General features: G+C 43.0%; 1 protein-coding gene across 2 annotated transcripts; it reads left to right on the plus strand.

Moving 5' to 3' along the window:
• Nucleotides 1-38: 38 nt before the first annotated feature.
• Nucleotides 39-9398, plus strand: LOC114458240 (protein Z-dependent protease inhibitor-like). Of its 2 annotated transcripts, none has more exons than XM_028440596.1 (6): nt 39-129; nt 7201-7482; nt 7551-7838; nt 8424-8697; nt 8768-8915; nt 9024-9398. In XM_028440596.1, exons 2-6 carry the CDS (start codon nt 7203-7205, stop codon nt 9210-9212), a joined length of 1179 nt encoding a protein of 392 aa, XP_028296397.1. In that variant the 5' UTR covers nt 39-129; nt 7201-7202; the 3' UTR covers nt 9213-9398. The 2 variants fall into 2 exon arrangements, with proteins under 2 accessions (XP_028296397.1, XP_028296398.1); XM_028440597.1 differs by having other exon boundaries at nt 74-129; nt 7198-7482.
• The last annotated feature ends 3414 nt before the right edge of the window (nt 9399-12812 follow it).

Below are 12812 nucleotides of genomic sequence, written 5' to 3' on the forward strand. Positions count from 1 at the left end.
ATAAATTGTATCACACATTATATTATGTTAGTACTTTTATTTTGAAGAGGCCACTACTCACTTCCTGTGTCACGGGTGTTTCCGGAGAAGCTCGGGCTCGCGCAGCGCGTGCAGGTTGCAGCGGAGACGGTGAGATAAACAAATATGTTTGTTTACTTATAAATATGTTGAGAAACACTGCGTCATCCTCTGTGACGTCAGAGCGCTGTTACCATGACCACGGCAGATGGAGCTGATAGGGATGACGTCATTAGCCATAGGAAGTGGTTGATTAATTAAAGGATGGTTAGCTAACCATGTTAGCATTAAACATTAGGGGGTATGTAGCTAATCTAGATTAGCTCTTATCGCGCTCATTTCCGCGATGTAATCAGTGTGTGTTGGAGGGATTTGATCAGTGTTCTCAGTAGAACCAGGTTTATGGTTTAAACCTGCTACAGCTAAGCCGTCTGTGGCCACGCCTCCTTTTACCATTTCATCAAACTCTTCTCAGCTCAGCCAATCAGCTGACAGTGTTTAGATTAATTACACCTTCTCATCAGACCCACTAGATCGATCACAGATTCAATGATTAGAGAGTGACGGAGCATGTGCTGCAGCTTTTATAATGAATGAGAAGCCAAGAGACCAACAGGAAGTGACATCATTTATTCAGTTCATTTCCGACATGGTTGCAATCACAGAAATTCACTTTGACATTCAGAGCAAAATCACATCTTTGTTTTTTTTAGTTTTTTTTGTCTTTTCATGTTGGAAAGAGCGACGGATAAAATCAGTTTGCTTTTCTAAATCCATCTCCTGCTTTGAACACAGATAATTTTACATCAAAGCTCGTTTCTTTCCTGGTCAAACATTCTCATCTTCTTCACTCTCGTTGTTTTCTCAGTGACCAGTTGATGAGTTCCATGTCGTCGCTGTGTTGATCTTGTATGTGTGTAGAAATGTCTTCTCTTTAAATCTTGTCAGATTTACAGATTGTTGTGTCTCTGTCAAAGCTATTCCAGAGGTTCATGGCTCTATACACAGTACTATGTTTGCTAACGTTAGATTTAACCCTGTTTGGTCTAAACACATTATTATGTCTGAATTCATAGGGATTTTGATTGTATGTGAAACGTTTTTGTATTTGATGTGGTAGTTTTTTAGATGCAGTCCTAAATGCGTGTATTTGTGTGTTATAGTGTATTATTTCTTGCAGTTTTAGGTATTTTGCCTTTTCAAATAATTCGTTTGTGTGTGTGTTGTGTGGTACTTTATGTAAAATTCTTATAGCTTTTTTTTTAGTTTAAATAGTGGTTCAAGATACGTTTTGTAGTTATTTCCCCATATTTCGGAGCAGTAATTTAAGTGCGATGCTATGAGTGAAGAATAGATTGTTTTAAGTGATTTGGTTTGTAGGATTTGTTGAAGCTTCCATAGGATGTAACTGCTTTTAGCAACTTTGTTTTTAACTATTTGTATATGTTTTTTCCAGGTCAGCTTGTCGTCCATCCACACTCCTAGTACCCTATATTCTTTTACTTCTTCTATTATTTCCATGTTTAGTTTCAGTCTTATTTCTCCTGTTATTTTTCTCTTTCTGAATTTGATGAATTTTGTTTTACTGACGTTTAGGGCTAGTTTATTTACATCTAACCATGTTTGAATTTTTAATAGTTCTTCATTTGTTGACTTTATTAGAGTTTTAATGTCTTTACCTGATCATCACGGATCAGGTTCTGGTGGATCTGGTGGTTTTTTTCTTCCAGTCATGATCTGGGCCCAAGTTTTCTCAGACTCAGGTTTTCTTAGACTCTCTTCAGATGCAGCTGTTAATCTCAAGGTCGTGTTATCAGACGGAGTATGAACTCCTGGAGAGCCTCTGACACACGTCGTTCTCTTCCAGACTCAGGAAAGAAGTGTTACTGAGCAGTGACAATAAATGATGGACACGTTAAAAAAAAAGACAAACTGTGGTTTAAACATTTTAAAAGTAATAAAGAGTTAAATAATGTGTTATTTAGTTAATTTATCATAGAAAACAACTGATCATGTGATCACACACTGATCATGTGATCACAGACTGATCGTTCGATAAGTGTTTTAACACCTGTCAGTGTTTAATAAAAGAGATGATGTAACTCATTATTAAATAATATGTAATTAATGAGACTAATGAGTGTTTGATCAATAGTTTGATGACCTCAGCACTAAATGAACAGCAGGAGCAGCAGTGGTGCTGTTGGATGTTGTTGGATGTCACATCCAACACTGTAGACGCTGCAGGTGAGCTGTGCGCTGTGTGCACATCTCTTAAAGTGATAGTGTATCTTTGTCATTGGGAGCCTGACCCCCAGTTTCCAGTGGATGGGGCTCCACCGCGTTACGCCACCATAGCTGATAGGTTAACACTTTAGTCTATGTGTTCATTTCCACCAGGTCTGCTGTGGTGCGTGTCTGCTCCTTCATAGATGTGGTAGTCCGGTGCCTCCACCAGATACACACACGACTTCTATTTCTGGTGGAGCACGATGCATCAATCAGCACAGAGAAAATGAAGCTAAACAGGAAATTAAACACGTAGTCCGCAATAAAATATCAGGTTACTTTTCAGGATAAAACACTTCAGATTATATTTCAAGTAACTACATCACCAAAATGTTATAGTGTGTAAAAACAAAATCACATTCACTATATTGTTTCCTCTCATACTGTAACTCACTGTAAACTGTAGCAACTTTGATTTAGTTCATATTTTACTGGTTTTACAGTTTTATCTCTGTTGATAAAAAATGATAAAACCAGAGTCCAACCTTCTTGTTCTCCTTCGTTAGGAACACTGACCTGTTTATCTGTTTATTGTTGTGTTTATAACACATACATTTAACTGCGTTCTCACGCGATTATATAATATCGTGAGAACTGCTCTGTCTCGTGTGTCTCGTGACGTCACAGTCGTTCAACCGGAGCACACCGTGGTGCACTCAAAAGGCAACCGGTGTGAACTACCGGACGGTGGACAGCGGTGAAAAACCTAATCGGTGCCGTCGCGCAGTGGAGATGTATCCAGTGGAAACCCCCAGTTAGTGCTCCGCCCTGTCCCTGAAGCCCCTCCCTCTCTGTATATCCACAGCTTTCTCATTATTAATCTCTGATCAATAAATAAACACATTTATACGTGTGGTAAACAGAGGTGATGATACACACGTATATATTATATATTATTACTGATGGTTTAAACACACTGTGATATCATTAATAATACGCTACACATTAAACATGGAATAATGATTATATCATCATTTGTATGGATTTAAAATCATATTAAAACATTTATCATCATATTATGTTTAATTTATTTTTAAAATACCGTATTAAAGTAGTATTTATAAAATAAAGTATAACATAAGTCTTTTATAGATATTTATTGAGTGTTTTAAATCATCACTAAATGACTTCTTTATTAATGATGACGTGGTTTATTAAGAGTGACTCAGCAGATTAAACCTGGTCAGGAGCAGGTTTGACACACGGACTGTGTTACTATGGTAACCAAGGTGTTTTCTCATTGATGAAACCACTGTTCTAGTTAGAACCAGGCTTAACAAAGCCAGACTCTCAGATTAAACCTGGATTTAACCCTGAACTGGGTTTGATCAAACACCCTCTGGACTACAAACCTCACTGGAGCTTAATCACTATGGCAACTAATGCTGACCAGCCAAACCTGCTCCTGACAGGTGTTAAAAAAACTTATCAAACACACATGTTCAGTTGTTTTCTATGATAAATTAACTAAACACATTTATTTATTTTCACTGCTCAGTAACAGATGATGTCACTTCCTGTTGGTCTCAGCATTGGTTCCTATTGGCTTCTCATTCATCATAAAAGCTGCAGCACATGCTCCGTCACTCTCTAATCATTAAATCTGTGATCGATCTAGTGGGTCTTATGAGAACGTGTAATTAATCTAAACACTGTCAGCTGATTGGCTGAGCTGAGAAGAGTTTGATGAAATGGTAAAAGGGGGCGTGGTCAGAGACGGCTTAGCTGTAGCAGGTTTAAACCATAAACCTGGTTCTACTGAGAACACTTTGATCAAATACTCTCCCAGGTTTTTCTCTGGCTTAGACGTTAGCAAGTCCTCAAGCCCCGCCTCCTGACCAATCAGATCTCTTGATAAACTGATTGATAGATGATCCTTAAAGTGCTACAAGGAAAGCATAAGATAACATAACTAGTGAAACAGTTTAAAACCAAAAACAATGAGGCATTAAAAAAAGGCTACGGAAAGGCTTTTGTAAAAAGGTGTGTCTTTAGGCTGCGTTTAAAAGAATCCACAGTCTGTGGAGCTCTCAGATGGTCACGGAGAACATTCCACAGTCTGGGAGCAGTTGAGCAGAAGGCTCGGTCACCCATGCTGCACAGCTTGGTTCTGGGGATCTTCAGGAGGAGAGCTTTGCCGGAACGGAGGGTGCGTGAGGAGGTCTGGGGGATGAGAAGTTCCTTTAAGTAGGTTGGGGCATTTCCGTGTACACACTGGTGGGTGAGGAGGGAGATCTTATCTTCAATCCTTTGTTCCAGAGGGAGCCAGTGCAGTGATTTCAGGATGGGGGTGATATGATCATATTTGCGCACCCCCATCAGGTTCCGAGCAGCGCTGTTTTGGATGTATTGAAGCTTGCAAATGCTCTTGCTAGGGATTCCGATGAGGAGAGCATTACAATAGTCTAGCCTGAAGGAGACAAAGGCGTGTACCAATTTTTCAGCGTCAGTCATAGAAAGTGTGGGGGGCGGAGTTTCGCGAGGTTCCTCAGGTGGTAGAAGGAGTTTTTGCAGATGCTTGATGTGTGTGTCAAACGTCATGTGAGAATCCATTCTCACACCCAAGTTGGTGACTGCTGTAGAGTGGAATATCCTGACCAGCAAAGGGGATAGAAGTTATGGGGGATGTTTGAACCTGATGTGGAGTGCCGACCAGCATGGCTTCGGTTTTGGAACTATTGAGTTGTAGGAAGTTGAGATTCATTCAAGCCTTAGTCTCCTCCAGACAGGCTGTCAGTGTGGGGGTGACGGCTCCACTCTGATGTAGAGCTGCGTGTCATCGGCATAGCAATGGAATGACATACCATGCCTGCTGATTACATGGCCAAGGGGGAGCATGTATAAAGTGAATAAAAGTGGGCCAAGGACAGATCCCTGGGGGACACCACAGGTGGCCGGCTGGGTAGAGGATTTAGCGCCACCAAGGGCGACATACTCAGTTCGACCTGCCAAATAGGACTGGAACCAGCTCAGGGCCATGCCGCGAAGACCAACGGTGGGTTGCAAATGATCCAGGAGGATGACATGATCTACTGTGTCAAATGCTACTGATAGATCAAGGAGGACAAGAAGAGATGGACATCCAACATCCGCTGCCATTAGCAGGTCGTCGGTGACCTTTACTAGGGCTGTCTTGTGCTGTGAGCTGACCGAAACCCAGACTGGAATTTCTCAAAGATGTTGCTGTCTTTGAGATGGGTTTAGAGCTGTGCAGCAACTACCTTCTCCAGCTCCTTGGAGAGGAACGGGAGGTTGGAGATGGGCCTGTAGCTACTGAGGGCTTCTGGGTCCAGAGTGGGTTTCTTCAGGAGGGGAGTGATGATGGCAGTTTTGAGAGCTGACGGAACAAAGCCAGTCTGCAAGGAGAGGTTTATGGCACTGGTGTTGAGGGGGGCAATGGCATAGATGTTAGCCTTCACCAGGGTTGTGGGGAAGGGATCCAGGGCACAGGTTGAGCTCTTCATCCTTCCGATGATGCGCTCAACTTGTTGCTGTGTGGTGACAAAAACCGCTGAGAGGCTGGAGGACTGTAGAACGACAGCTGGAGCAGGGGAAGTAGGAGAGTCAAGGAGGAGTGCGAAATGCCATCAACCTTAGCTCTGAAATAAGACATGAAGTCATTGTACTGCTTCTCTGTAGTCTCTCCGCAAGCCTGTGTTTGCGGTTTTAGGAGGTTGTGTATAGTTGAGAAGAGCTGTTTGGAATTGCCAGGGCTGTTACTGATAGGTTGAAATAGAAACGGGATTGTGCGTCCTTAAGGGCTTTGGAGTAGGCCTTTTGGTGTTCTCTGTAGGCTACTCTGTGCACGGTGAATCCTGATGCAAAGAGACGCCGCTCCAGGGCATGACCGGCTACCTTCATTTCCCTCAACTTACTGGTGAACCAGGGGGCAGAGCATGAAAACGTTACCGTCCTGGTCTTCACAGGGGAATGGGCATTCAGTAGGCCACTCAGGGTTGTGTTGTAGAAACCTACTGAGTTACTGGCTGTTGAGAGGGTCGGAGGGTTGGAGGTCCAAGGCCAATGCATCCTGATTGATGTTCTTGATGTTCCTGAAGCATATTTGGCGCTTGAATTTTGAATAAGGGGGGGTGCGAATGCATCCCCATGGTCCGACACACCAGGAGGTTGGTAATGGGGCGGCAGAGTCAGTAATGACTAGGTCAAGGGTGTGCCCCCTGGAGTGTGTAGGGACGTCCACATGTTGTATTAAGTTGACACTGCCCAGCAGTTGTAGTAAGTCGGATCCAGGGTGACAGGAGGGAGTGTCCACATGAATGTTCAGGTCTCCAAGAGTAACCACGTTGGTGGATGTTGAGAAGAGCGTGGTAAGGAGGTCATGTAACTCAGGGATAAAGCCTGGGTTTAGTTTAGAGGTCGGTAAATAACCAGTATTGTCATGGGTGGTTTGCACTTTGTGGCAAGGCACTTGAATGAGGAGAATTTTGGCAGGGGGAGAGGGGTCAGTTCCAGTTTGCCATGGTGTAAAATGGCCAGACCACCACCACGACCAGTGCTGCGTGCTTTCTCATAATAGATCTAGCCAGGGGGACAGGCTTCATTCAAAGCTGAGTAGACCTCTGGTCGATGCCAGGTCTCACTGAGACACATGATGTCAATCTCTTTATCTAGAATGTGATCATGAATAAGGCTGGCTTTGTTTGTGAGGGATTGTGCATTAAAAAGTTCAATTTTTACAGTGGTTGCTGTTATATGTCTCAGTAGAGGCCGGAGCACCTTTTGGTCTAAATTATGGATTTTAATTATTCATCATTTTAAACTTCAGCAACCTGGTTGGTACCAAGTTATGAAGTAGATCAGATCTGAGCGAGTATAAAAGCTTTGCCTCCTGCTGTGTGTGGCAGTGGTTTGATAGTGTTTGACTCTCAGCAGAAATGACTTCCTGTATGACTGCGCCCCTGATCCTGGTCCTGGTCCTGATGGTGTCGGCCCAGACCTTGGACCCGTCTGTCACAGACCTGAACAGCAGGATGTCAGAGTTTGGTGCTGGTCTGTATCGAAGCGTTGCTAAGCGTTCTGATGACAACATGCTCCTCGCTCCGTTCACGCTCACCGCAGGACTGTTAGCTCTCCTCAGCGCCACCGATGGGCCCACTCAGAACCAGCTGATCCAAAGTCTGAGTCTGAGTGGACTCAGTCCTTCAACCATCCCAGGTAGGTCAGAGCACCGCCTCCCCCCCACCTACCCCCCCTGGGGCGTGACTCTCACCTGTGGCTCACAGATCTGTTTCAGACTCTGAGGAACTTGGTGCTGACAGAGGGCTTGAATCTGCAGCAGGGTTGGTCCCTCCTCCCTCCACAGGGGTTTCAGACGTCTTCGTCCTTCCTCCTTCTGGTTCAGGAGAAGTTTGGGGGTAAAATTCAGTCGCTGCCGTACACACAACCTGACGAAGCCATGGACGCCATCAACCGCTGGGCGGCCGAACAGAGCGGAGAGAGAGTGAAGGAGCTGCTGAGAGATCTGCAGCCTCAGACCGAGCTCCTCCTGGCCTCAGTGGCCTCCTACCAAGGTACGCTTCCCTCCCGTGTTAGAGAACCCTAAGTCTACCCAGGTACGCCTCCTTCCAGGGTCTAAGAACCCTAACTCGGTCCACCTCCCTCCAGGGTGAGAGAACCCTAACTTTACCAAGGTATGCCTCCCTCCAGTGTTAGAGAACCCTAACGTTACTAAGTTACGCCTCCCTCCATGGTGAGAGAACCCTAACCCTACTAAGGTACGCCTCCCTTCAGTGTTAGAGAACCCTAACTTTACTAAGTTACGCCTCCCTCCAGTGTTAGAGAACCCTAATCCTACTAAGGTACGCCTCCCTCCAGTGTTAGAGAACCCTAACTTTACTAAGTTACGCCTCCCTCCAGTGTTAGAGAACCCTAACTTTACTAAGTTACGCCTCCCTCCAGTGTTAGAGAACCCTAATCCTACTAAGGTACGCCTCCCTCCAGTGTTAGAGAACCCTAACTTTACTAAGTTACGCCTCCCTCCAGTGTTAGAGAACCCTAAGACTGTTTTGTGTGTGTGTACAGTGTGTGTTTACATTCATTTGTTTCTTCCTTTCATCCATCATCTGGTTCACTGAGGAGAACTCTTTGTGTTTCAGCTCATTTTTCTCCACCATTTAACGCGTCCTTCACTCAGGACGAGCGTTTCTATGTGGACAGTTACCACACCGTCATGGTTCCCATGATGCTCAGGGCTGATAAGTATTTTCTGGCGTACGACGCGGCAGTGAAGGCTGGGGTACTGAAGCTGCCAATGGCAGACGGGACGGCCATGTTGGCTGTACTTCCTGATGAGGGCGTGGACGTTGGATCTATCGAATCAGAACTGACAGCCGAAAAGATCAAAGGATGGATCAGACAGCTGAAGAAGACGTGAGTCAGGTAACTCAGTGTCATGTGACTCAGTATCATGTGACTCAGTGTCATGTGATGTGTGTTCCAGGCGGTTGGAGGTCCAGCTCCCGCACTTCCGGTTGGAGGTCTCCTACAGACTGAAGGACTTCCTGCAGACCCTCGACATCACTCAGGTGTTTCAGGACAATGGTGACATCCTCAACATGGGCGAAGACAAAAGCCCCAAACTTACAGAGGTAAAAGGAAGTAGTTAAAAGTCATCAATCAGTGATCAAACTTGATCTAATTATTGGATTATTTATTAATAATAATAAACTTTTAATTAATTCCATCTTTATTTTCAGGTTTTTCAAAAATCTGTTCTGTTAGTGGATGATTCCAGTGATGACATCACCTCAGGGGGCGTATCCTCAGAGTTCTCCACTCCTCCTCCTCGGCTGACTTTTAACCGACCTTTTGTTTTCATCGTCTATCAGCAGAGCAGCAGCAGCGTTCTGATGATTGGCCGCGTGCATGATCCCACCCCCAAGTAAACAGGCCCCACCCATTAGGAAGTGCTCCCTCTCCTCTAATTAACCTGAAGCAGTGCTAACATGTTGTTATTGTGATATTAACGTCTAACGGTAAATAAGTGAATTATTATTGATTATCTGCATGTTTAACATCATCAATGGCTGTTTGATAAAACCTGGTCAACTCAATAAACTGTTACACCTCCACCTTTGTTTCTCACTTTAACTCTTAGTCATAGTTAAAGTTTAGTTTAATTAGTCAATTATTATTTAAATATTTATTATTAAAAATATCACCTGATTACCTGAAAACTGATGTTTAATGTCAGAGGAACATGAACTGTATGTAGGACTGGTTAGTTTGTACTAGTTAGTAAGTAAATCAGATTAGTTAGTGGGTGAACCAGGTTAATCAATCAATTAACTCACTGCCATTGACGAGAAAACTCGTCATTTGCATTTTTTCATAGAGATGACTAGAAACACCCTGGCGGAGGTCCCTCATCAATATCTAAGCTGTAATGTGTTGTAGTTTTTGGCCAGGCTAAGCACAATTTCTGTCAGCCTTGAGTTCTCTGGGTCTCAATATATCCAATATGCAGTGGCGGATGCTTTAAGACTACAAGGGAACCTCAGCTTCCCCTAAAATCAGTGGTCAATAATGTAGTGTTGTGTGTACATTTCATTGACTAAATATATGACAGAACACATGTATGTTTAGTTCAGAATCAGCTTCTTATAACAGGAAACTGACAGTGACAGCGTGACGTTCTTCATTCATTACCGCAGCGTCACAGTGTTAATAAACAGTGGTGAAGTTAAGCTTCAATTGACTTCAATGGGAGAGGATTTAGTGGTTGATCCACTGCAGTCAAACTAGACGCTCATTGGATAAATGCTCGGTTATGACGCACTTAGTCCCGCCCATCGGACGCCGGGCTTCACAGGAGGTCTATGGAGCAGTGGGCTGGATCTGTCTGTTCCGGACGCTGGAATAATGGATGATGATTGGATGATCTGTCTCAGGCTAATTCAATTTTGATTGACAGCGAAATGAGCCAATCAGAGAGTATGACGTTGTAAGCACACAGGCGGGTTTTTCAAATATTTCAGTCCGTTGTTCTGTGTTGACACGGAGACTTTGCTGATCCTCTCATAGCGAATCAACTTCTGACAAACCTAGTGTCTGTTTTTGGTGTTTGTGGAGACTGTTGACCAAACACACACACTCCAGCGCGCAGCAGCTACGCGCGTGTGTGTGATAATCTACAAATAGTTGTTGACAACAAAATGTGAATTCTACTAGAATTCACATTTAAATAAACAGATACATTTTCTGAAGTAGGCAGAAAATGAGCTTCTCCTGCATGAAAGACCAGCAGCCGCCACTGCCAATATGGTGGCCATTAACTCCCACTGTCAACTTGTCTGAGATTCCATCTCGCGTAGAAGCTCAAAAGTAGCATTCTGCTTGCTTTTGAGTTTGTTTAATAACAATAATAATAAATAAATGAGGAAAACAACAATTAAATTAAAGTAAATAAATGTAACTCCTTTAATCGTGTAGACATTATCTTCAGTATAGACTCAGATTTTTAACAGTCAAAATAAAGAGACCAGATCACCCAAAATTTCTCAGGATAGTTTTCTCTGCTACATCTCAGCTTCTCCAGCTGCAGCACAGAGAACATTGTCATGTGCAGGTGTAGGTGCAGACCCAAATGCAGGGACGGAGGCGGAGCTCAGGTGCATAATTCTAATATTTATTGTTTTCCGGGGCGTGGTCAGTCCAGGGCGGCAGAGGGAATCGAAAACACAAACCAAGAACACAGAGCGAGGGTTTTTTTCCGTTCACACGAGAAATAACCTCAAAAAAACTTGACCAGAAACTTTTTAATGATTCTTTATTTCAGAGCATTTGTTCCAAATTAGCCAGACCTAATTTACATCTTAAACATGCAGAACTTTTTCATTTGAAAAGTGCAGGCGGTGCAACACTTTAAACTGTATTAGGCTATGTTTAATACAAATAGAGGAACATACAGTACATACAGTAGGTCTCCCTCGCAGGAAAGTTTAGTTTTGGCCCAAAATGGCAGGTTAATACTCCAAATTTTGATGTACATTTTTTAAATGTTGCCCTTTGTGTAAGGATGTAGTGCTAGTAATTAATCCATTATACTTTTATTACATTATTCATATAGTGGGAGGAGCTGTGTTTGAAGGTTGATGTACATAGAGGTGTACATACTGTACTGTTATAAAGGGTAAAATAAGTGTGTGATTTCTCTGGTTTAATTCTGTGGAACATGAACATGATAAATCGATGAATAAAGTTTGTACCAATGTTTGCTGGACTTAAGCTAATGGATAATAAATGTCATCCTCAGTCTTTAGACCCTCCTTTGGAAAGAAAAACTAAAAGTATAAAGTTGTGAGAACTGGGACCTGAAATGGCCTGAGTGGCAGTTTTCAGGAGTTTAGTGACATCAGAAAAGAGATGGAGGGATGGAAGAAGACACACTGATGAACCAATGGAGATCACACACACACTCCTACCATAAGAAAAACAACTGCACTAAGGTTCACAGGGTGAAACAAAGCACAACAAATAACTCCAGAAAACAAAGGGACTTATTGGGTGATTCTGAAATATTGATTTAAAACATGCTCCATGTAAAATAAAACTAATCAAATACTGCAGAATAAAACTTTGTAAAAATATATAAAATAATATCAAATATATAATAATATCTATAATAAGATAAGGAGTTTTAAGAGCAACGCTTTTTTGTTTTGTTTTTAAGATTTAAATAAACTTGGAATATGCTGAGAGTTGTGATATTGTTAAATCTAAGCTGCTTAGGGTCCTTTAAGGTGTACTCTCACAGCAGGAACCCCCCCCCCCCCCCCCCCCCCCCCGGCACGGTTGAGCGGTCGTGATCACCAGCTCAACTCGGTTCCCACCAACAAACACGTCATCACGTTAACTTACGACACGTATGGCGTTACGTCATCATTAAGTGACTCTGGGTTTGTTGTTGACAGTACATGCTGTTAATTTCATATCTTCTGTTGCGTAGTGTAACTATACGTCCACATTTACCCGAGGAGCAGATGGACATGGAGTCCGAGGAGGAGCAGCACGCAGAAAATGAATCTGGGTTTATCGCTCCAAAGAGAAGTTTAGGGAGTTTGTTTCTTCTGACGGAACAGAAAGTGAAATAAAACAGGATCAAATGATCAAGTGTGACGACTTCAAAGTTTTCTTTAAGTTATTAGAGGGAAGTTTATTTAGAGACGCTAGTCCTAGACAGCTAACACGTGATAAAGGAAGCTATTGGAGAGGTCACAACAGCCCAAATACTGAGGAATGATTCACTACTAGTGAGGTGTGTAAGTTGTGAGCAGATGTTCAAAGCTCTGAAGGTGGAAAGGTTTGGAAGGAAGAAGATACAAGCATCGCAAGAGTGGAGCAGAAACTTCCAGCAGGAAGTAGTGTTTGGTGTTCCTACCAAAGTGTTTATGGAGGAAATGTATGGGGCGGAGTCAGAGATGTTAGAGGTGACAGTTTATCTGTAATGATGAAGTTTAAGGAAGCTGTAAGTAAAATCACTTAAT

Source organism: Gouania willdenowi (assembly GCF_900634775.1).
Source record: "Gouania willdenowi chromosome 24 unlocalized genomic scaffold, fGouWil2.1 scaffold_320_arrow_ctg1, whole genome shotgun sequence".
Classification (NCBI taxonomy): domain Eukaryota; kingdom Metazoa; phylum Chordata; class Actinopteri; order Blenniiformes; family Gobiesocidae; genus Gouania; species Gouania willdenowi.